The sequence below is a fragment of the Periplaneta americana genome, chromosome 7, assembly GCF_040183065.1.
Source record: "Periplaneta americana isolate PAMFEO1 chromosome 7, P.americana_PAMFEO1_priV1, whole genome shotgun sequence".
Classification (NCBI taxonomy): domain Eukaryota; kingdom Metazoa; phylum Arthropoda; class Insecta; order Blattodea; family Blattidae; genus Periplaneta; species Periplaneta americana.
This window is the reverse complement of record NC_091123.1, coordinates 121654243-121679591: the sequence shown is the minus strand read 5'-3', so window position 1 is coordinate 121679591 and position 25349 is coordinate 121654243. Positions and strand designations below refer to the sequence as shown.

The 25349-nt window shown below is 35.3% G+C and overlaps 1 protein-coding gene across 9 annotated transcripts in view; it reads right to left on the bottom strand.

Moving 5' to 3' along the window:
- LOC138703412 (uncharacterized) overlaps positions 1-25349 on the bottom strand; it is a 250547-nt gene that overhangs the window by 485 nt on the left and 224713 nt on the right. For all 9 annotated transcript variants that reach the window (XM_069831241.1, XM_069831245.1, XM_069831244.1 and 6 more), the window contains one exon: positions 9709-9779. In XM_069831241.1, the coding sequence (XP_069687342.1) occupies positions 9733-9779 (47 nt within the window). In that variant the 3' untranslated portion in view covers positions 9709-9732. The remainder of the gene's footprint in view (positions 1-9708; positions 9780-25349) is intronic.

Genomic DNA, 25349 nt, shown 5'->3' with positions numbered 1-25349 from the left:
GTGTGAGATGTAACGTTCCTGCACACGGTGGAATATCCGAAAATGTGTTTCTGAACACAATCGTCATGAAAACCTAAAATCTCAGAGCGAGTGTGACAGAATGTGCGTGTATCTTAGTGTACATAATGAATGAATTTCTATTTAAATGTAACTTAAAGCTAAGGACAACACAAACATTCTGGCCCTATATATATATATATATATATATATATATATATATATATATATATCAAAAACAATTCCTAACAAATAAAAATTCCTTGCTAGAACCGAGAATTGAACCCCAAACCTCCTGGATAGGAGCCAGCGTTGCTAACAATTCGTCCAAGGGGCTGACCATGTGGAAAATATTGCATGTACAGATTGTAGTACTCTGTGTGTGTTTGTGTGTGTATGCGTGTGTGTGTGTGTGTGTGTGAATGTGTGTGAATAGATGACTGGGGAGGTGATTAAGGTTTAATGAAGAGCTAAAGCCTCCTGAAATGGGGAGATCTTTTGGAAACTTATGTCTTGAGCTGATTCATGACATTGTGATTTAGTTCGTGTTGTGTAGTCTCATATTTTCCTACTTGGGCTGGGGTTTGTAGTATACAAATAGTGAAATCTAGACTTGTAGAACAGGCAAACGTTTGGACAGGTTGAGAAATTTGGAGATGTTTCTTTTAGGCTTTGGTCAGATTCGAATTTTCACATCCATACAATAAATTTGAAAAACAGTTTTCTAGTGCTTCGGATTTTATTCTGCGGTTCAAGTTCGTATCTAAAAGGATGAATTTTGGCAATATTTCTCATCATTAATAGTACTAGCACGATTTATTTGTGAATAAAACATTGAATACTGGTAGAGAAACTCTGTTGATATGGGGATACAATTGGTAAAGAATAAGGCGAGCTTGGTTAAATTAACGTTTCTTTTGCCAGTACCTGTAGCTTTTAATAATCAATAATTTCGATTTGTGAGACTTGCAATTATAGACCTATTACAGACAAACACAGACCTATTTGTTACATTAGGAATACCTGAAAACAAGACACACAACTGAAACACTTCTTTTTATAATGAAAATCTGAAAACTGTTCAGCAAGTTGAGGAATAAAATGTTGTAAATAAAGCGCACATTGAGTTACTACAAGATTTATTGTAGGCGTACTGTTAAAAATATTTTGATTTTCATAGCCTCAAATTTAGGGTTTATGTGTAACAAAATAAGTGAACTATAGATGTCCATAAACCTTTGCGAAACAAAAAAAATCTCAACTCACTTCACGACCTTCACTTTTCGCTATTCAAATATGCAAGGTGGTGTCCTGTGACTTACAGCAAATATTTTCACAGCTTGAGGCACTGTTCAGAGAAGATCGATAATATGCATTTCAATTCGACAATTTTGAGATAATGTATTTTGTTATATACTCGTGTTGCAACTGCAATTAAATACCAGCTAGAAATATTTGGCTCTTAATTGTGAGTAGGGCTACGAAAAGTTATCTGTTTTAATAACTGAAGAGAAATTCAAGTCCAATTTGAATAACTATTTTTAATGTTTAGGCAAATAGTTAAGTACTTTCATCTAATAAAACAAATCTTCAATCTTCTAACACATAAAAACACCCTTTTAAGCGGTTAATAAAATAAACTAATAAAACCGAGGCGTTACAACCTGTCAATGAAGAAGGCCCACCATACTGCTGCTGGCCTCATGTCCACATGCCTCAGCAGAGGTGAAAATTGATTATTTTTTGTGTGTTCAAAAACGTTTTTAAATAGTGTATTTTGTTAATGTTATCAATAGGCTCTGTGTAACTAAGTAGTTGTGTAAAGAAAGCTACAGAAAGCATATTTAAGACCACAATATTCATTTTTATCTATGTGTGTCAAGCATCCCCAATCTCCCCTATCACTTAATCAAGTAACTCGGCGTCGAAATGCAGTCCAAGCTCGTCCTTATCTTAATTCTATAGACCTACCTACATATTTTTGCTTAGTTTATTATTATTATTATTATTATTATTATTATTATTATTATTATTATTATTATTATTATTATTTTCACATTCATCAACCTGAACACTAGCACTACGTCTTCTCTGAGAGAATGTTTATGGAGACAACCGACTAACAGATTCCAAACCATTCCAGCTGATGACATTAAAATTCTCTCTGTATCCAAATGTTGAAATTCGCACACCCGTTCCTCTTAACACCAATCCACAAGGTGATCGGGTATTGCTATGGTATGATTACAATTGAGATAGGGCGTATGGTAACGGGAATTTGCACTACGAGTATCAGTATCGATTTTTCAATTAACGCGCAGGATTAATCGGTACTCGAAAAGCCAGAATGACAAGCAGAAATTCTAGTTTATGCAGCCATCCATGCGACTTGTACACCATCAGAAAAGCCTTTGATAATGTGAATCACCTCTTAGTATTAGAAAAATTAAATAAGATAGGAATTAATGGAATTGTTTTGAAATTATGTGCTTCTTATCTTAGTAAGAGGACACCAGGACTATCAGGGCATGATATCATTTGTCTATCGTTTAATCTGCAGTGTCCTAAATCGACTCCTAGAGTAATTACTTACAGGGATATCAAAAGAATAGATGATATTGCACTGAAAGAAGACGCTGCGCAACTTCCATGGCACATGATCTGGACATTACGAACTGTAGACGAGAAAGTAGACTTATTCAATACGTTAATACTTCAACTTTATGACAAACACGCACCATTAAAGACCAAACGTACCAGAAAGACCCCAGCCCCTTGGATGACGACTGAAATACGTAGCCTGATGTCCGAACGCGACTTAGCCTATAGGAAATACACCCGCAATAAAAACGACGAATATTTTAACTTATATAAACACCTAAGAAACAGAACGACTCAACTAATAAGAAACGCTAAACTCAAATACTCCTACAAACTTATAGAGCCCAACACAACCCCTTCCGAGTTATGGAAAAATCTGAAGGTCATTGGACTTGGAAGGGCTAGTGAACAAGCAGACATACCCATCCCACTTGACCGATTGAACGAACACTTTGTAAAGGACCCGACCTTAAACAACACAACGAAACAAGACACAGTTTTGCCTGACTCAGCTCCCCCAACTCGAGACAAATTCTATTTTACTGACGTCACTCCTATTGACGTAATGAAAGCCATCCGACGCATCAAGACGAAAGCTCAAGGGCCAGACAACATTAGCATATTACTCATACAGAAAATACAAGACATAGTAATACCTACAATTGCACACATATTCAATAGTTCCTTAATCACTTCAACTTTCCCTAAAATATGGAAGCAAGCTTTCGTTCTTCCTCTTCCAAAAGTCAAAGTTCCCACCGACCCGAACGACTATGGACCAATCAGTATCCTGCTAGCCATATCAAAAGCACTGGAAAGAATCGTACACAGACAAATTACTAACTACATGAACGAACACAAACTATTCGACAAGTATCAGTTAGGTTTCAGAGCTGGACACAACACAAGCACTGCTCTACTTAAAGTGACAGAAGACATTCGTGAAGCAATCGACTCTAATAAAGTAACAATACTAATACTTCTTGACCTTAGCAAAGCTTTCAACTCTGTAAATTTCGACCTGCTCACCCATAAATTGAGAAATCTGCATTTGTCAGAGACTGCTGTGAGTTGGTTCGAATCCTACTTACGGGAAAGACAACAATGTGTTGTATCCGGGAATCGAAGCTCTTCCTGGTTTAACATAACATCAGGTATACCACAGGGTTCGGTACTCGGACCATTGTTGTTCACAATATATGTCAGTGATATTACATCTCATGTAAGGCATTGTAACTATCACTTGTATGCTGACGACCTTCAATGCTACATCTCTTCCCGCTTAGATCGAATAAATGACGCTATAGATAAATTGAACAAAGACATTGACTCGATTGTGACATGGACAAAGAAATTCCATCTTAATATCAATCCTGGAAAGACACAAGCAATCATATTAGGACACAAACGGCAAACCGACGCTGTAAAGCACCTCGACATTTCCCCCGTTAAAGTAAGTACAGTGCATATCCCTTTCAGTTCTTCGGTAAAAAATCTTGGCATTCACATGGATAATAATCTCAACTGGGACATGCAAATCACAGAAACCTGCGGAAAAGTATATTCTATTATTCATGTGCTAAAAAGGATAAATGTTCATCTTCCCTCTTGCTTAAAAAAGTCCCTTGTGCAGACCCTTGTATTTCCCTATTTTGACTATGCTGACATTTTACTGACTGACCTTTCCAGCGACAACAAAATGAAACTTCAACGTGCTCATAATTTGTGAGTACGTTTTGTAAGCAATGTTCGTAAATATGATCATATTACCCCATCCCTGGAAGCAATAGGTTGGCTTAAACTAGATAAGAAAAGAAATTTACATTCACTTCTCTTTCTCTTCGAAATCTTGAACTCCTCTATTCCTTCGTACCTGTCGTCTTGCTTCACTTACCTTTCTTCCCACCACAATCTGAACACACGCTCTCGCCATGAAACAATACTAACAATACCATCCCATCGCACCTCCTCATACTCATCCTCTTTCACAATAGCCCTGCCAAGACTCTGGAATTCGTTACCTGCTAGCATCAGGGACTGTCGAAATAAAATTCAATTCAAACGCAAACTTACTAGGCACTTGGTCAGTAATTGAGACTCGTTCAGACATGGTTTCTTGTAAATAGTTCTTTTAATCTATCACAAAATATCTCATCACTATAGAATTTTGTTATTGTAGGTTTAATTTGTAATTTAGTAAATACAAAAATATTCTTTGTTCTTAACTTCTATGATAAAATGTCTAGCTTTCATTAATCAGGTATTCTTGTCGTACTTTAATTTTTATTGTAATTGTAATTGTAAATTTAATATTAATTGTAATCTTATTGTTCATGTTATAGTTGTAATCCCCTGGTAGAGGGGCAGAGAAGGCCTGACGGCCTTATCTCTACCAGGTTAAATAAATAAATCTAATCTAATCTAATCTAATATGTAACCAAAACTGATAATAAATTTAGTAGCCCTCGAAATATTAATATCGGTGTCCCACAGGGGACTGTCCTCGATACAATTTTGTTTTTAATATATATTAATGATTTATTGAAAATTAATTTAAAGAAATTCAATGCTGAGATATTTTCGTTTGCTGATGACACTTTTGTTATTTTTGCAGGTAAAACTTGGGATGATACATACTTTAATGCAAATAATGGCATCACATTGATTAAAATTGGTTTGATTCCAACCTACTTGTCTTAAATCTTTCTAAAACTACGGTTGTACCATTTTCGTTAATATCTGTTCGTATGGAATCACCTGATTGCTCTTGTGTTTAAAAATTCATACATCCAATTGTTCTTCTTCTTCTATTATTATTATTATTATTATTATTATTATTATTATTATTATTATTATTATCATTATCATTATTACTATTATTATTATTATTATCATTATCTTCATCATTATTATTATCATTATCATCATCATTATTATTATTATCATTATCATTATTATTATTATTATTATTATTATTATTATTATTATTATAGAATTTCCAAGTTTATAGGACCCTATTTTACAAGAAGGTATATTAGAGCTAAAATTAAATCATTTATATTATAGCACTGTACAAATACTTACATAAAATGTATACATAATTATGTCATAAAATACACACATTGCCATATATTAAATGTGTATGACATAATAAAAATCATAGTTATATTATATACAAATGCGTAGATATGAGATAAAATGGATATAATACATAGAAATACAGTAGATACACAACATGTTCTTCTAATAGTTGTAACTATCTTGTTCTAAATGAATCACCTCAAGTTAAGTATCTTTGAATAATAATTGACACCATTTACGTTGAGATAAACATATTCTTTTTTGTGCATTAGATTAAGAAAAATTATTTACTATTTTGTCAATCTACGAAATTAGTTGCCTGTCCATACTTTACGACTGATTTACATAGAATTAGTACAAGCTATATTACAATGCGGCATTATAGGATTGGGTAGTGCTTATCAGGGCTACTTTCTATGGCCCTGAGTGCTTATAGTACCTCTCTTATGCCAATATGCCACAGAATAAAATAATAAAAATATGTCTTAATACACCTCTTGATTATCCTTCAGTACTGTTGTATTCAGAATTTAAAGTATTTGACATTCCATCAAATTTATAACAATGTATTATTGGATTTCGTACATAGAATCGAAATATATTTAATTTATATTCACACAAATATAAAACCAAAAGATCAGACAACATATGCTTGACAATAATTACCTAAATGTACAACTGTAGCATATACTCACAGTAGCAACTTCGGTCCAAGGCTTAATTGCTAAAGTTAGGAGACGCACTGTCACCTTTACTTCTTAACTTTGCTCTAGAGTATGCCATTAGGAAAGTCCAGGATAACAGAGAGGGTTTGGAATTCAACGGGTTACATCAGCTTCTTGTCTATGCGGATGACGTGAATATGTTAGGAGAAAATCCACAAACGATTAGGGAAAACACGGGAATTTTACTTGAAGCAAGTAAAGAGATAGGGTTGGAAGTAAATCCCGAAAAGACAAAGTATATGAATATGTCTCGTGACGAGAATATTGTACGAAATGGAAATATAAAAATTGGAAATTTATCTTTGAAGAGGTGGAAAAATTCAAATATCTGGGAGCAATTGTAACAAATATAAATGATACTCGGGAGGCAATTACACAGAATAAATATGGGAAATGCCTGTTATTATTCGGTTGAGAAGTTTTTATCATCCAGTCTGCTGTCCAACAATCCGAAAGTTAGAATTCATAAAACAGTTATATTACCGGTTGTTCTGTATGGTTGTGAAACTTGCACTCTCGCTTTGAGAGAGGAACATAGGTTACGGGTGTTTGAGAATAAGGTGCTTAGGAAAATATTTGGGGCTAAGAGGGATGAAGTTACAGCAGAATGGAGAAAGTTACACAACACAGAACTGCTCGCATTATATTCTTCACCTGACATAATTAGGAACATTAAATCCAGATGTTTGAGATGGGCAGGGCATGCAGCACGTATGGGCGAATCTAGATATGCATATAGAGTGTTAGTTGGGAGGCCGAGACGTAGATGGGAAGATAATATTAAAATGGATTTGAAGGAAGTGGGATGATGATAGACACTGGATTAATCTTGCTCAGGATAGGGACCTATGGCGGGCTTTTGTGAGGGCGGCAGTGCACCTCCGGGTTCCTTAAAAGGCAGTAAGTAAATAAGTAAGTAAGTAAGTAAGTAAGCAACTTGGGTCCAAGGCTTTATAACATGATAATAGCTAAATACCCTAACACAAAATTTGCTAGTGCTCCTTATTTCAAACAATCAATTAAAAAGTTGCTGTTCAGAGAGAAAATTTAAAGTTCAGTTATTGTGATATCTGTGTTTTTCTTCTTCTTTTGTTATTTTGTTTACATTTTACTCTGTTATTTAATAAAATGTCTTAACAGTATGTGAAATGTCCTCTGAGGACGAGTATGTAATTTACTCTTTCTGGGGGTGATATATTGTTTTTATATAAAAGGGAAGATGTATTTTTATTCTGGCACTAAAGTATTATTATTATTATTATTATTATTATTATTATTATTATTATTATTATTATTATTATTATTTGGTAGGAGATAGCTGCCATATATCCTATAGGCCTACTGTAACCACAAAACTTACATAGAGCATAGAGAAACACCGTTCGAATATACTTTTGGTTTATTTATAAATTCTGAAAGAAATGCTTGCCATTTAAAAACATTCCACATAGTTGAGTCAAAGAGAAGTAGATTGTTTAAAGAGCTATAGTAGATGCAAAAATTCGAAAGTGAATAGTAATAACGTCAGAGAATTTATGTTCCTTCAAGACGGATTGGCTATTGTGATAATGTATATTGTAACAATTTTCATACACAGCAATATTAAATTATCAGAACAGATCAAAATAACATAAAGTTTTTAGACTTCAGATATGTATAGAAATAAAAACAGTAGGCCTATGTATTACATTTAGAGGCAGAAATTGAGGTTATTACATTAACTTTGTTTCCTGCTGAATCAAGTGTCTTGAATAACCCTTGAACAACTGCTGCAATATAGGTAAAGACGATTGTACCATTGTTAAGTTACAGCTATCCAGAGAGGAAAAGACGACGGAATAGTGTTGATGATTGCATCATACGCTGTCCAGAATTAATGGTACATAGAGACCAACTTCCTAGGTCCTCTGTAAATCAGCACTATAGGATCACTTACAAAAGTACTTTGTCAGTCGTTTCCTCAGTCCTTTATTCATTTAACCAAAATCTTACTCGGCTAAGCATTTCCACAATTGCTTTCTCATTCATTAGAAATACCTTAAAAGTTATTAGACTTCAATTATGTATAAAAATAAAACGCTAGCAATTGTCACAAGGAAGTAAAGTAGAGATTGGAGTACGTCAAGGATGCCCTTTATCACATTTCCTTTTCAACATCTACTTGGAGGATTTAGTAACTGTTTTCAGAACATGGGAGACGTGATAGTAGGAAGAAGAAGAAGAAGAAGAAGAAGAAGAAGAAGAATAAAGTGCATAAGATTTGCTGATGATATGGCGTTGTTAGCAGAAGAGATGATACTAAGGGATATGCTACTGGAGCTAAATGACACTGTGAGCAGTACGGGATGAAGATAATACAAATAATGAGAAGACCATCGTTTTCGGAAGAAAATTAAAGAAGGTAACTATGCGAATTCGAAATGAAGTAGTAGGGCAACTGGAGAGCTTCAACTATTTGAGGTTTACTTTAAGCAGTAAAATGAATTGCTGCCAGGAAGACAAAGGAGGATAGCAATGGCCAAGGAAGCTTTTAATAGAAAAAGGAGCATTTTCTGCGGACCTCTTGAAAAAGAACTAAAGAAAAGACGAGTGAAGTGCTTAATGTTTAGTGTGACACTGTATGAGGAAAAATATGGGCATTACGACAAAGTGGAGAGATGCGAATAGAAGCATTTGAAATGTGGATATGGAGAAGAATGAAACGTGTGAAGTGGACAGACAGGATAAGAAATGAAGCTGTATTGAAAGAGTGGGTGAAGAAGGAATAATGCTGAAACTATTCAAGAAGAGGAAATGGAATTGGTTGGACTACAGGTTGAGAAGAAACTGTCTACCGAAGGATACACTCCAAGGAATGATGAACAAAATAGGATATCAGATGATAGACGACATTAAGATATATGGATCATATGAGGAGACAAAGAGGAAGGCAGAAAATAGGAAAAATTGGAGGAAGCTGGGTTTGCAGAACACTGAATGAATTATGATTATATTTAGAGGAAAATATTGAGGTTTTTACTTTAACTGCGTTGGCTGCTGAATTCTGAAAGAATTACTTATCGTTTGAAATTTTTCACATGGGAAAATAAATGTTTGGTCGAGACAAAATCTCAGAATGAATAGGAGACCCAGAGAATTTATTCTACTTCAAGACAGAATGGCTTGCTATGTTAATAATTTTCATATACAGGAATACTAAATGATCAGAAAAAATTCAAATGACTTAAAGTTTTAAGATGAGATATATGCACAAAAATAAAATTACTATTATATTTAGAGATAAATATTGAGGTTGTCACTTTACCTGCAAGCCAGCCCGTCACTCCTCCTAGATCGCTTTACCTAGAAATCCTCCAAGTAATCCTCCTTGACTACCTGCAATAAAAAAACGATTGTACTATTAAGTTACAACTATCCAGAGAGGAAGAAACAATGTAAGAGTCTTTGTTACTGGATCATAGTGAAGAAATTAATGGTCCATAGAGACTAACTTACTAGGTGTGAGTAAAGGAAGCACTACAGGTCCACTTCTCCAAATAATTTGTCAGTCGTTATCTGAATCACTCATTCAAAAAATATATATACGCCGTAATACTCCCCCAACTGCTTCCACATTCATTCTCTTGCTTACGAAATATGTTACTCTCATAGTCGCTTCTTCATTCATTCTTCTGATCATCCAATATGTTACTCCGCCAGATATTCTCACAGTTGCTTCTTCATTCATTCTCTTGATCACTCAGTATGTTACACGACTACAGATTCTCTCAGTCGCTACCCCATTCATTCAATATCACATATTCTGCCAGTCGGTTCCTCATTGATTCTCTTGATCATCCAATATGTTACTGAGATACATGTTCTTACAGTCTCTTCCACGTTCAATCGTTAGCTCTCCCATTATATTCTCTTAGCCAGCTCGTCGTTCATTCACACACTCACCCAAAATCTTAGTCCGCTAAATATACTTACAGAAGATTACTTATTCTTTCTCTCGCGCAACCAATATCTTACACGGCAAGTTATTCTCCCAGTCGGTTCCTCATTAATTCATCCGTTCGTTCGTTCATATCTTAGTCACCCATTCACCTCAATCACAGTCTCAATCACTGAAAGTTTTAATAAACCAGAATATACATATTTTCACAGTCGCTAACTTCATTCGTTCGCGTGCCCAATACCTTACTCCGATAAATATCCTCCAATCATTTTTCATCCATCCACTCATTCACTCACTATATCATGGGGTTAAATATTATCTTAGCCTCTTCCTGTTTTATCCATTCGTAAGGTCGTTCACACCACTCATTCAGTCACGCAATCATTCATTCGTTTATTTATTTACTTACCAATATCTCGAGCAACCAATATCTTACTCGGTAAAATATTCTCACAAGCAATTTCTTATTCATTGTCTTGCCCACCGAATATCTTATTTGGCGGAATATTCCATCAGTCGCTGCCTCATTCATTCTACTGCTCCTCTAATATCTTAGTTAAGAAAAATAATTTCACATTTACTTCTAGATTCATGAGCTTGCTCAACCAATATCTTATTCGGCTAAATAGTTTCACATTTATTTCTCAATTCATCATCTTGCCCATCGAATATCTTACTCGGCTAAACATTTTCACATTTTTTTCTTGAATGATTCCCTTGTCCATCCAATATCTTACTCTGGTAAATATTTTCGCATTTATTTCTTGATTCAATCTCTTGTCCATCCATTATCTTATTCGGCTAAATATTTTCACTTTTACAGCTTGATTCAATCTCTTTCTAATCCAATATCTTAGTTGCCTAAATATTTTCACATTTATTTCTTGATTCATTCTCTTGTCCATCTAATATCTTACTCGGCTAAATATTTTCATGTTTATTGCTTGATTCAATCTCTTGCTCATCCAATATCTTACTTACCTAAATATATTCTTGTTTAGTTCTTGTTTCATTCTCTTGTCCATCCAGTATCTTACTCGGATAAATATTTTCACATTCATTTCTTCATTCATTCTCTTGCTCATCCAATATTTTACAGGGGTAAATATTTCGACAATCATTTTTCCATTCATTCTCATGGTCATAGAATATCTTACTCAGCTAAATATTTAACATTCATTTCTTCATTCATTGTCTTGCTCATGCAATATCTTATTTGGCTAAATATTTTCACATTCATTTCTTCATTCAATCTCTTGCCCATCCAATATCACATTCGGCTAAATATTTTCACATTAATTTCTTGATTCATACCATTGTCCATACAATGTCTTGTTTGGGAATATATTTTAAAATTTATTTCTTCATCATTCTCTTTTTCATGCAATTCTTACTCGGCTAAATATTTTCACATTCATTTCATCATCATTCTCTTGCTTATCCAATATCTTTCTCCGCTAAATATTTTCACATTCCTTTTCTTGATTCATTCTTTGGCCCATCCAATATTTTACTCGGCTAAATTAAGTGCTCTTCACCTCGATACAATTATGAGACATATTACCTTTCCATACGGTCAAATCACTATATCGCGTATAATCGCCGCGGCCTCATGCTTAATATGCCGGCATCATACAATAACATGCGATGTGCTTTTAAAACATAATTTTGCTGACCGATTGTTGAGTACTTTGACATTCTTAACTCTTAATATTAATTCTTTCATAATAAATTTTAATCACATATCTTAATATTCGTCCTCAGCACAAGACATTGCAACCTCGGTTTTAGTCCACACGGATGAGACATGGATGAGTCATTTAATAATGGAGGCAGGTCATTGGTAGCAACATTGAAATTGAGGCGAGTGATTTGAGCGGTGACATAAGAAATTGAAAACAATAATACAAGTAAAGACTATACAATTCAGTATTGAAAAATAATCCAGACCTAAGCAATTTACACTTTCTTAAGTTTAAAAATAAAGTGAAAATGTTTGTATGATATTTGATAAATTTTATTAGAATTTTTTTAAGTATTACTAGCATTATATGGTACTAATTTTTATTGTATTTATCTGATGCATGTAACCTATAAGATAAAACATTGTAATAAATATAAATAGATCATTTTCTTAATTAATAACAGTGTATATCTCCAATAAATGATTCCTTAGCATCGCCACAGATACACTTGATTGTACTTGTCACTAGAAAGTTATTGAAATTTATATTTTCCCCGCCATTCATAAAATATTTTGATATGATACTTCTTGCACAAAAGGAGAGATCTATAACTGAAACTCTATTAATATATTTCAGTATTATTTGTATTTATCCTGGTATTAATGAACAGTTTGACTCGTAGACATTTTGTTTTTACAGCATTAACTTCCCATGATTGTACGAGAAGATTCGAAGAGAACGGCAGTTACGTAGACATTCAGCTCCCCACTACTACCATTAACGCACAACACAATGTCAATACAGCGGTTGCTGTCGTCTGCGATACAAGGAACTTTTCTGTTGATTTTCGAGTTTGGCATATTTTCCGGTTATTATAATATGCTTATTTAAGTTGTGTTAACTCTCGTTATATTTTATTTTATCCGTCTTAGTATTTATTTCATTATTGTAAATATTTTTTGTTTTATCACTATTATTATTATTATTATTATTATTATTATTATTATTATTATTTTTATTAACCCATTATAACCCACCGTTTGATATATCAAACACGATGCAGCTTATGATGTTTGATTGTTGTATATTTGCAGTTATGTTATTATTGTGATTGTTGGTATACGAGTTGGCTTATAAGTCATCAACCTCTATATTGGTAACAATGGAAAACTTAAATATTTTAATTTGGGTGTCATTGCGAGTGTTGAAATTCCAGTACCGGTCTGCTTGGAAGATGAATAACACGTAAGTTGGATTTTTATTTTATGAATAGTTGTTTTTGAATGCTCGATTTTAATTAATTATTTTAACGTGTTGGCAAATGTGTATCCTTTCAGTTCTATTATATTTTTTCATAATAATTTGAATAATATGGACTGGAGAACTACGTAAACTTTGATGTTTGATATATCAAACGCTGGGCGTTTATGTGAACTTTTATGCATCTTACAGGAAAGATACAGAATAATTGAGAAACTGGCTAGATGAGGTGTTAGATGCAGATGAACCTGAAATATGTGCAAGTATACATGCTGCTGACGAAATAAAGGTGGTACGTAACCCTCCTGCTGATGGCGTCGACAGTGATCGGGATGATGGTGGCAGCGACGACGATGAAAAAACTACTTTTATGGATCTGGGCAGAGCAATTTTACATCAAGAAGGTGAGATGAGGACAGTTAGACAGAGGGACCATTTCAAACAGAGAGAGGATATAAATTTTGAATCAAACGTGAATGAACCTAGGGTTAGAAATGATAAGAAAATTTAACAACAGTCGTGTCTCATGGAGCATTACCATCGAAATCTACTACTTCATCTCATCTGAATGTTTATCCTTCTTCAAATTCTGAAAATGTAAACAAGTCTATACAAAAGAAGGTAAACAAATCTATACCCAAGAAAGCTAAATATACAACTGAATGGATTGAAAGAAATCTTCATAAACCTAATTTAAGTTCTCTACCACCCTCCTTTAATGATAATATTTTTGATTTGAATTTTGATAAGTCTCCCGATGAGTCGTTCAAAATGGTATTCGACTTAGAAATTATGGAAATGATATGTCAGCAGACTGCATTATATGCAGCCCAGAAAGGATGCATTATACATTTGTCCATTGAAGAACTATAGGCTACACATATTTTGCAATTCTTTTAGTTTCCGGTTATGTGAAGGTACCACACCAGCGGTTATTTTGGGAAACACGAGATGATACACACAACTTATTGATTTCAAATGCGATGACAAGAAATCGATTTGACATAATTCATTTCTTCACTTCAGTGACAATTCTGAAATAGATAAAACAGATAGGATATTCAAAGTAAGACCCCTCATTGACTATGTGAACAACAAATTTCAACAATTTGCTCAACCTCTTGTCTCGAAGTATTCACTGGATGAAGCTATGGAGCCGTATTATGGCCGTAACTCAATGAAGCAATTCATTCGCGGCAAACCAGTACGGTTCGGCTTCAAGTTCTGGTGTTTAGCCACACCTGAAGGGTATCTTCTTAAATTTTGTCTTTATACAGGGAAAAAAGATAGGATTCAAGGTGAATCATTGGGGTCGTCAGTTGTTCAAAGTATTTGTATTGGATTTATTCCTGTTAACAGTTGTCTTCATTGACAATTATTTCAATTCTTTAGAACTCCTCAACACAATGTTACAACATAACTTAAATGTAATAGGAACAATTCGAGCTGATAGGACTGGAAATGCACCGTTAAAAGATCTAGGAAAACAGTCAAGAGGTGCAACTCACACCCTTCAATCAAAAGACAAGAAAATAACGCACATCAAATGGCAAGATAACAATCCAGTGACTATGGGCACTAATGTTCAAGATGAAAATGTGACACTTGCTTACGGAACTTGTCAACGATGGAATGCAAGTGAAAAGAAACGTGTTGCTGTTACTCAACCGACAATCATCAAACACTACAACAAGTATATAGGGGTGTTGATTTGTTCGATCAACACCGAGGATTCTATCGAATTCGAATCAGGTCAAAAAATGGTGGTGGCCATTTTTCAGGTTCTGTTTGAATGGGGCGGTAGTAAACATGTGGTTACTGTACAGGAAAAATGTTCCAGGGTATCCTTTGTTGGAATTCATAAGGAGGATAACATTGGTAACACTTTCAACTCCAAAGTTGAGCTCCCCAAGGACGTCTGTTTTGCCAAAGAAACCATCATTGATACCAACTGAATTGCGGTATGATGGAAAAAATCATTTGGTGCAATTTCAGGACAATCAAAGGCGCTGTGGATTATGCAACAAAAGTGCAAAATACAACTGCATCAAATGTAAAGTTGCCTTGCACCCAAAAGACTGCTTTCTAAAATTCCACACCAAGTAGGCTAACAGTGTATAATGTGGATTACTTTTGTATTTATGGATAATTTGAAATAAGTGTTCACAATTTCTGCCTATTTATGTTACAATTTATTCCATTATGATTTATGATAATAATAATTTAGTTTCCTGCAAAATTCAGTGTAAATTATTTTACATAAGGTACAATGGGGTAAGTGGAAACTTGGGAAAAGTGGAACCTACAGCTGTTACGTTAAAACTATTAAAGCCTGGTGAAACTATTAGGTAATAATGAACTCAAAAAGGAAATTGGAATTTATATGCACTAAATTTCATTTTCATATTTGATTTTCTGCCACTGTCATATGTTAGATTCCACTTTCCCCGTAGAAAACTATGGGTTCCACTTATCCCAGTGTACTTTAAATATGTTGAAACCTTTCCAAACATTACCATAACCCAAAACAGTTATTTACCCTGTCACATCCCACATAATTCTGTATAGAACCTTCCAAATAACAATGCTATACACCAACGCCCAGCGTTTGATATGTCAAACATACAATAAAAGGGCCTAAATAACACTATTTCGAATTCTTTTATATTTTATATTCTTATTTGGTATTTAATGATAATCTCTGAGAGTTATCACAAAATAAAAAATCGAAAAAAAATATCTCTGGGATATAATGGTTTAATGAATTATTTTGTATAACAATCTTTGTATCATTTCTGTCACGATTATTCTATTATTATTATTATTATTATTGTTACTATTATTTTATATCATCAGCATTATTATTTGAACCCTGTAAAATTTATGTAGACTACTGGACTGTACCCGAGCACGGACATATGCTCATTTCTGGTATCTATCCAAATTTAAATCCAAATGTAAATTGTAAATAAACTTGAATTTGAATTTGATTTGAATTTGAAGTAAATTTCAAAGACCTGCCGAATGTTACCTACTCACGAGGTCGCTCAAAGATCTGCCGAATGTTAAGCGTGAGACCGCGAGACCGCGGCGATAATAGAAGATAGAGTTTTGCACTACTGAAGAAAGTGCATAAATAAAATAAAAATGTACCAACACTTCAGTTTCGTAAAAAAATGGACGTAGTGCTGCTTACCTGCGGTGTACGGAACTATTTATAACTCACGCAAATGTTCTTAGCAATATTGTTTGGGATATTGTCTAGCGACTACATGGCATTTTTCACCTGTCACCCTTTGGGTAGAACAAATTTGTGGCTGTCGCAAGCAGTTTTAACACTCTGCGGACATTCAGCTTATTGAAAATGGTGTAGCATGGCGTAAGTATTCAAATTGATATATTTTAAGTTAGGCATACAATCAGAGTATGTAGTAAATCATAAATATTGAAAAAAACTCAACTCAAAATAACTTCAAATATAAATACTTAGAAAGGCATCTCTCTCATCCAGATATGTAAAATATATGCCTTTTGTATGTGTTTAAAAAATCTTGAGCCTTTACTGCATAGACTGGCGATGAAGTCATAAGGAAGCATTATTATTTAATTTTACGGAATTTCTAAAGTATCCATCTTGTTACAGTTTACGGAGTCTCAAATTTTTATAGCGAATCACGGAATATTTTTGTAAGAAAAATCCCTATTCTTTCAGAGATTAATAAAGCTACAGCTCGGGAAACTTTTGTGAGAATATTTTGGAATAAAATTGCTTGGAGGCTAAAATATTAAATTTTCCACCACTATTCTCCTCATAAAAGATATAATTGTTGAAAATAATAGGTAGTTCACTGCTGCCATCTTCAAGTCAATATGGGATGCAGCAGGACGTATTACATGATTTGCGAGAGATAGCATTGATATAAGGAGGCTGCGGACAACAGGGAAACTCCGATAAACGTGGATGCCGTAGATGAATCGATAAAATGTCACCATACAGTGAATCACGTGTTTATAAGAACAATCATACCAGAAATGATGAGATCATACTCAGTAAGCCTCAGGCTGCGCTGCAAGCCTCACTTTTCTCAGCAGAATTAATAATAATAATAATAATAATAATAATAATAATAATAATAATAATAATAATAATAATAATAATAATATAATAGTAATAATAATATAATATAATAGTAATAATAATATAATATAATAGTAATAATGATATAATATAATAGTAATAATAATAATATAATAGTAATAATAATAATGATAATAATGATGATAATAATAATAATGATAATAATAATAATAATAATAATAATAATAATAATAATAATAAGTGTGTATTTTATATAGCTAGAAGACTTGAATTACTTTTTAAAAATTATATTAATCTCACTACAAGGCTCCCATCTGTAGCTAGATGCTTGAGCGCTGACCTTCCGTCCAGGTCTGTATTCGATTCCAGCCAAATTATGTTTGACAAAGAAGTCGTTCCAGGGAGTTTTTCTCGGAGTACACTGGTTTCTTTTTATCAATCCACCAACACTCTCCCTTCCTCCCTCTTTTCATTTATCATTCGGATAGTAAAAATAGGTTGGGTTGAATTCTGAGGGGTTGTACGGGTTTCCGATCCTAATATAGCAAGGACTTGAGGCTCCGGGCTACTGGGGCTCTTCTTGTTACTTGTATGATGACGGGACCTGGTCTTACAGAGGAAAGGTAGATTGGCACACATGTCAGCGTCGGATTCACGAATGCCACCCTGGCTACCGTCGCACTTGGACATCCATCGCGTATAAGAGCGCACAATGGGAGAAACCGTGCCCACGTTAAAGCCAAGCCAAGACCTCATTACATTGTAAGTAATATATAGCAAACATTTCAAGTCGTAAGCTGCAGCTCTCTTGAGAATCAGTCACAAATGTGTTTGTATAGTTTGGGGAAGGTTGTCTTCACTTAGAAAGAGCTGTGTATGCTTTAAATACTTGACTCTGCACAAAAACCAGCCAGGTCAGATTCAACACCCACACTAACTCACCCGCAAACTCGTGCTAACTCTTTTGTATGTTTTTGTTGAAACTTCTGTGAAAATTAATTTTTCCCAAAATTTGTTACAGTTTTGCCACAACTCAAAATACTATTTCCCCATGTACGTAATTGATATTTGAAATTGGTGTCGGTATTAAAATGTATAAGTTGTTTAGTTTCTAAGTAGGCTATATTTATTACTTGTAAAGTAAGCAGTAGTTCCGTAAAACGAAAGCATTTCCCTAATATGGACAATCATTCAGTCGTGTAAAGCATCTTAGAGATTTACAACTAAATGACAGTGCCTTGTATAAGTTCCCTGGCCTTCAATTTCTCTTTGTAACGGTAAACCATTTGTGACAATACAGTTGCTTCTTATGTAGAAAAGTAAACTCTTTTGAAAGGGAAACTGTTTTTTTTTCCTATTCCGGTAACACACATGATTATGTTAATTTCACAACGTAATTTCTATAGATGTCTTTTAAGCCTTAAAAATTTATTGTTGTCGGTTTTTAATTGCAGTCGTAATAGGCTACTGTAACTAAAGATTATTCTTACAGGAGGCTGAAGCTTTTTTTTGGATATTAACTTCAAAATATTAGTTTCTAGTGCTAAAATCTAAACACATTTTCATTCGGACGTACATTTAAATAATAATTTATGACACCGGTAATCGACTTCCCTGAAACCAAGGTGTTTAGATAGATATTGTCTGCATTATTTGATTCATCTATTGAGTTTATGTAAAAGTACAGAATAAAAAGAAATATTTATATCCCCATTTTATATGATTTGTTCTAAGTGTCCATTACTTAAAAAATATATTTTGTTACACATCATTGTTAAATTGACTAGTCGATACTATGAACAACGAATCCTTCCAATTAAGCACACAATGGCCTGTTGTGCGCTCTATAGGTGCGGTGATTAGTGGAGTGATGACTTGGATGGGATTGGAGAATCCGACGGTCACAAACGTGCCATTCTGTCTCAGACCTGTATCAGCCAGTCCCATCCCAGACGACAACGGTTTCAGTCAGTTTAGTCGCATCTGCGTTAATCAGCGACAGTTTAGTGCCATCATATTAGTCAGCTTAGTCCCACCATGTGTGTCAGTTTAGGCCCATTATGTGCGTCAGTTTAGTCCCAGAATGTGCATCAGTTTAGTCCCAGCATGTGCGTCAGTTTATTCCCATCATATGCACCAGTTAGTCCCACCATTTCTGTCAGTATAGTCCGACCAATTTGCGTCAGTTTGTCCCACCATGTGCATCGGTCTAGTCTACATAATGCGCGTCAGTTTAGTCCCATCTTGTGCATCAGTTAGTCCCATTATGTGCGTCAGTTTAGTCCAACTATGTACGTCAGTTTAGTCCAACTATGTACTTCAGTTTAGTCCCAACACGTGCGTCAATTTTATTCCACCGTGCGCTTCAGTTTAGTTCGCCGTGTGCATCAGTAAATTCCCAACATGTGCGTCAATTTATTCTCACCATGTGCGTCAGTTGAGTTCCATCATGTGCGTAGGTTTAGTCCAAGCATGTGCGACAGTTTATTTGCATCATGTGCCTCAGTTTAGACTCATTTGCGCCAGTTTAGTCCCACCATGTGTGTCAGTTTAGTGTTATGTGTGTAAGATTAGTCCCATCATGTGCGTCAGTTGAGTCCCACTATGTGAGTCAGCTTAGTCGCATCATGTGCGTCAGTTTAGTCCCACCATGTGCGTCAGTTTAGTCCGAATATTATACGTCAGTTTAGTCCCTCCATGTGCGTCAATTTAGATTCAACATGTGTCTCAGTTTTCTCTAAATGTTTGCGTCAGTTTGGTTCTACTATGTGCTTTTCTTTAGACTCATCATGTGCATCAGTTTAGTCTCAACGTGTGAGTCAGTTTAGTCCCACCATGTGCGTCAGTTAGTCCCACATTCTGCTTCAGTTTTGTCCCCCATGTGCGTCAGTTTATTTCCACCGTGTGCGTTAGTATAGTCCCAACATGTGCTTTGTTTGCTCTCAATATTATGCATCAGTTTAGTCAAATCATTTACGTCAGTTTAGTCCCAACATGTGTGTCAGTTTGCGTCAGGTTAGTCCTACCATGTGCGTCAATTTAGTCCCAAGTTGTACGTCAGGTTAGTCCTACCATGTGCGTCAGTTTAGTCCCACCATGTGCGTCAGTTTAGTTCCATCATGTGCGTCAGTTTAGTTCCACTATATGCGTCAATTTAGAACAATCCTGTGCGTCAGTTTAGTTTCATCATGTTCGTCAGTTTTGTTGCTACAAGTGAGTCAGTTTAAGCCTATCATGTGTTTTAGTTTAGTCCCATAATTTTTGTCAGGTTAGTCCCATTTAACATACTTACTGCTGCTTCTTAGCGTTACTCAAAATGCATTGCGGGGAGGTGTTCTGCGTGGCTTCTAGAAAACACTTTCTTCTAAAGTCGCCTTCAGGGAATTTTTATAATTTTGTGCATCTTTAAGTGGGCGAAAACTTATATGTTACCGCCGTATAAACTGTACGGCCTATTGCGACATTTTAGAAAGGAAAGGAAATGTCATTTTCCTAATGATTGTTCGTGCGAGTTCCGGGTCTGCTTGTCAGCTGTAGTATATTTCACTGGGTATGTGTTTCAAAACGTCGACAAACGTTATAATGTGTTTGGGTGAGCGTTTGTTGCAAGTCGATTTAATATCACAGATGTTTGCTCTGTGATTTAAACTGTATGTTTTTTGAGCCCAAATAAGGATGGGAAACTTTGCTGTGTAGTTTCTAATATGTAATCGCATAAAGCTGTAAAGTTTTTGATTCCAGCAGGAGTCCTTGGTGAAACATTTGTCCATTTCTTCAGGCTGCATGAATGGATGTCCGGAAATTAATTTTAAGAATTTACTTTCTTCTGAATTTGATTTATATATCTGGCAATATCTCAGTTAGACGACTTATGGTACCGTACAACCTTGGACCAAGATGCAAACGGCAACTCTACAATTTTTGCTTGACTCCATACTGAGAGCATAGTAGTTGTATATTGATAGGCCTATCTAGAAATGAACAAATATCCATGTGGATGAAAATGGAAAATGCCACTGGCGACAAGATTGTTGAATTGCATGAGTACTAATGTATAGGTTTTGATAGATTTATGTGATAGAATAAAAGTAGTGCAGTAAGTATGTGGGTCAAATGGCACCATAGGACGCAAATGGTGGGTGTAAACTGTTACATATTGTGGGACTAATCTCACACACTTAATTTAAAGAATTACGGACCAAAGCAACACCAATAGACGAGAACTGATAAAAAAAAGTGGGCCCGTAGTCCAAAGCCTTTTAGAATCTGTATAATCTAAAACCGGTAATGCCTCCGGAATGCATCCCCGTACTACTTATTTTTGGAAATGATATACTGTACGAGTTTTAAATGAGGGCATTCAACGGTAGTCAGTGAAAGAGGACTGAAGAATGTAGAAAAGCTACGGCAAAGAGAAAGAAATGTGAGAGAGTGCATTGTCCTACGATTAAGACATAAGTAAAACAATGCAGGTTGATCATAAAAGATAAAAAGTATCGCTGAGTTAATTAGAAAAAGATGTAGAATATAAGCTGAAGAAAATTCTATGAAACACAAGACACAATTTGAATAAGTTGCAGGGTCCACACATGTTGCAAGAGGAAAGTCAAACAGTAGATAACTTAAAAGCAAACATTTAAGAGCAAGTTACCCGGTTGAGGTTTTTACCGGGCTTTTCCCTCAACCCAATATGAGCAAATGCTGGGTAACTTTCGGTGCTGGACCCCAAAGCAAACATTTAAGAGCAAGTTACCCGGTTGAGGTTTTTTCCGGGCTTTTCCCTCAACCCAATATGAGCAAATGCTGGGTAAGTTTCGGTGCTGGACCCCGGATTCATTTCACCGGCATTATCACGTTCATCTCATTCAGACGCTAAATAACCGAAGATGTTGATAAAGCGTCATAAAATAACCTACTAAAAATATTTAAGAAAACAAAAGTAGCATGTAGTCCTATTTAAATGAATAAGAAAATGAGGAATAGAATCAGATATATTGAAGAGAAAAAGGTAGAAATGGTGGTTCTGGAAATAAAGAGAAAAAGCTTGCAGGCTATCTCGAGAAAAATCCTCTTCATCATCTGCTTTGTCCAACACAGATTTCCTCGAGATCAGGCAGAGAATCGCACAGGATTCGCCTGAATGTAAGTCCATTGAGCTAGCGCACATATATATAAACGCGGCGCACACTACACGAGTCCATTTATATTAGCTTGTCCTTTTTTCTGTGTGAAGTATTGAATTGTATGTAGTGAAAAAATCACTTCTAAAAATTTCGACACAGAAACGTGATATGTTCGCACATATAAGAATATTGTTAAACTATTGCATGTAGATCTAAACCTGGACGGAACGAGCGCTGGTTCGAGCCGTCTCAAAATTTCGGCTAGTGTATGGGACCAGTGTCCACCCAGCATTATGATGAATTTGGAAGCTATGATACATAGCTAAATTAGATTCCGCGCACCAGCTATAACGACTGAGGGGATCATCGTGGTATCACAGTGCCCCATACTGTGAATATTGTGACAGCTGGGATTCGATCGCGTCCCACAGAGGTCGGGCCGCACCAGAAAACGAGCGACGCAGCGAAGAAGGTTGCGGCCGCTTGGGTCTGGAGGGGACAGACGTAAGGGAAACGGTGGCACGCTGTTCCTCGCAGAGAGGGGGAAATAATGCGCCTGCGACTGAGGGGAGAAATCCAGAGAAGTCGAGAGGCGCCATCTTCTCTGCATCTGTAGAAATTTCCAGCATCATACTTTCCGGAAACTATGGTTTAGTTATAAATACGAGCAGTTGTAGTATTGGACAGTGAGTTCAGCTTGTGAACCAACAGTCTAGGGTTCGACACGCGAGTGAACTTGAGCAGTGTCCAGGTGGAAGCAACGCAGCGGAAGACTTGAGTTCGAGTGCAGTGGACTGTTCCGGAAGTCCTGAGTTCGAGTGCAGTGGACTGTTTCTGAAGGTCTTGGGTTCGAGATACTCCGAACTTGAGTGAATGAGCTAGAGGAACTAGCCAAGGCCACGAACTGTGAACTGAGAACTGACAGTTCTGTTTTGTAAATAGTGCTTTGTGAACGTTAGTTAAGATTGGCAGTACAGTCACGGAAGAAAAAACTGGCCGATGTGCAGCAAAACTCGTAATGTTACTTATGCCGGTTTTGTTGTGATTATCACAGTATAGAGCATTGGTCCCCAACTCAGAGCACTGTGTCGTCATCAAGCCTTGCCCGCTCGCCCGCGGGAAGTCGTAGCAGGGCAGGTAAGACGTTCAGCGGCGGGACCTCAATATGAATTTACTGCATAGGTTTATGATTGTTTTCTGATGAAAAAAGATCCGTGCTGAATAGAAATAACTAAATGAACTATCTTGAGCAATTTGAAAAAAAAAAAAAAACATTGTAGCCTATTTTCAACAAAGTTAGAAGTTAATAAATTTATAATTACTTTCAGAAATGTAATACACATTTCATGTTAATTATTCGGGTAATGCATGACAATTACTGTAAATGTGTAAACTGCTTCTGTTAAGGAAAATGTTGAACAAAACACATAAAAATCCTAGGAATAATAATGCAGAAATTTAACTCCATTCAGTCCACTCAACACTGGCATTAGCACTGATTTTTCGGGATATGTTTAATTCTCTTTTTCCTCAGCAATTTCTCAACGATTGGAACTATTGTTTGTATAGTGCATAATGTGACAGCACATTTTAAGTTGTGATCCGATAATTGGCTTCCATGACATGGCTTGTTTATCTTCATCATAGGAAAAAAAATACTGTTCCCACAGATGGCCTACGTGAATCCGAAAAAGGATGTCTGTACAATCGGGGAAATCTAAGACATGGAAAGTTCATACAAAAGTCAGATAACTTATTTTGTTTTGATTTTTATCCTTCAATTCACTATCGTAAAGTAAATCAATAAGTTCTAATTACAAATACTAATTGAAAATCAAATTGAAAATTTTCCTAGTCTTTAAATCTCGAATCAAATTTCTGGTGCAGATCGTCATGATGTGTGAATATATTCTTCGAAATCCAAAGTCTTAAGAAACTAGTATGCTTATATCGTTGTTAATATTGAAAAATGTGCTGTAACTTTTCCTTTTAGTTAAGCTAACGTTCCATAATTAAAGATGGTTTATATTAAACGCCTTCACTCTGTCATATAACTGTGTAATAATCTTGTTGTTACCATGTATAAAACAATTTAAAGCATTCAGATAATTCCATTAAGAAGGCAAGTTCACAAATCCATTTTTTCATTCTTCACTTATGATACAGACTTTTCTTCTTCTTCCGTGAACGATGATGTTTCCTCCCTCAGTTCAAAGAACCTATTCAATAATTTGCCACGACTAAGTCACCGTACTTTACTATAATATGACAGATCGCCTTACTCGCTATTGCATTCATCAAGAAAGACTTAAATTGACAATGAGCGAGACTTTTCGATATAAATGTGTTGGTGGTTTTTCCAATTGGACTACTTCTATAACACCATTTTGATTTGTTTGCACATGATTTCTGTTGGTGTATAATGTAGTGAATAGAAATAACTTCATGAGATACATTAACGCTTTTCACTTCGTCCCTTAGAGAGATTGGCTTTCGGAATGGTTATATTTTCATTCTACAGTATTCTGTAGGTTATGCAGAGCCGGAGTTAGGTATAGTGCAGCTCCTAGGCAGCGCTAGATTTTGCCGTCCCCAAATCCCACAAACAGTTTATGGACAGGTATTATACAGGTGACGTTCAGTTAAAGTTATTTTTAAATGAAATGTTACAATTCAGAAAACAAAATGTTAAATGTTATGATTTATTTAACGACGCTCGCAACTGCAGAGGTTATATCAGCGTCGCCGGATGTGCCGGAATTTTGTCCCGCAGGAGTTCTTTTACATACCAGTAAATCTACTAAATGAGTCTGTCGCATTTAAGCACACTTAAATGCC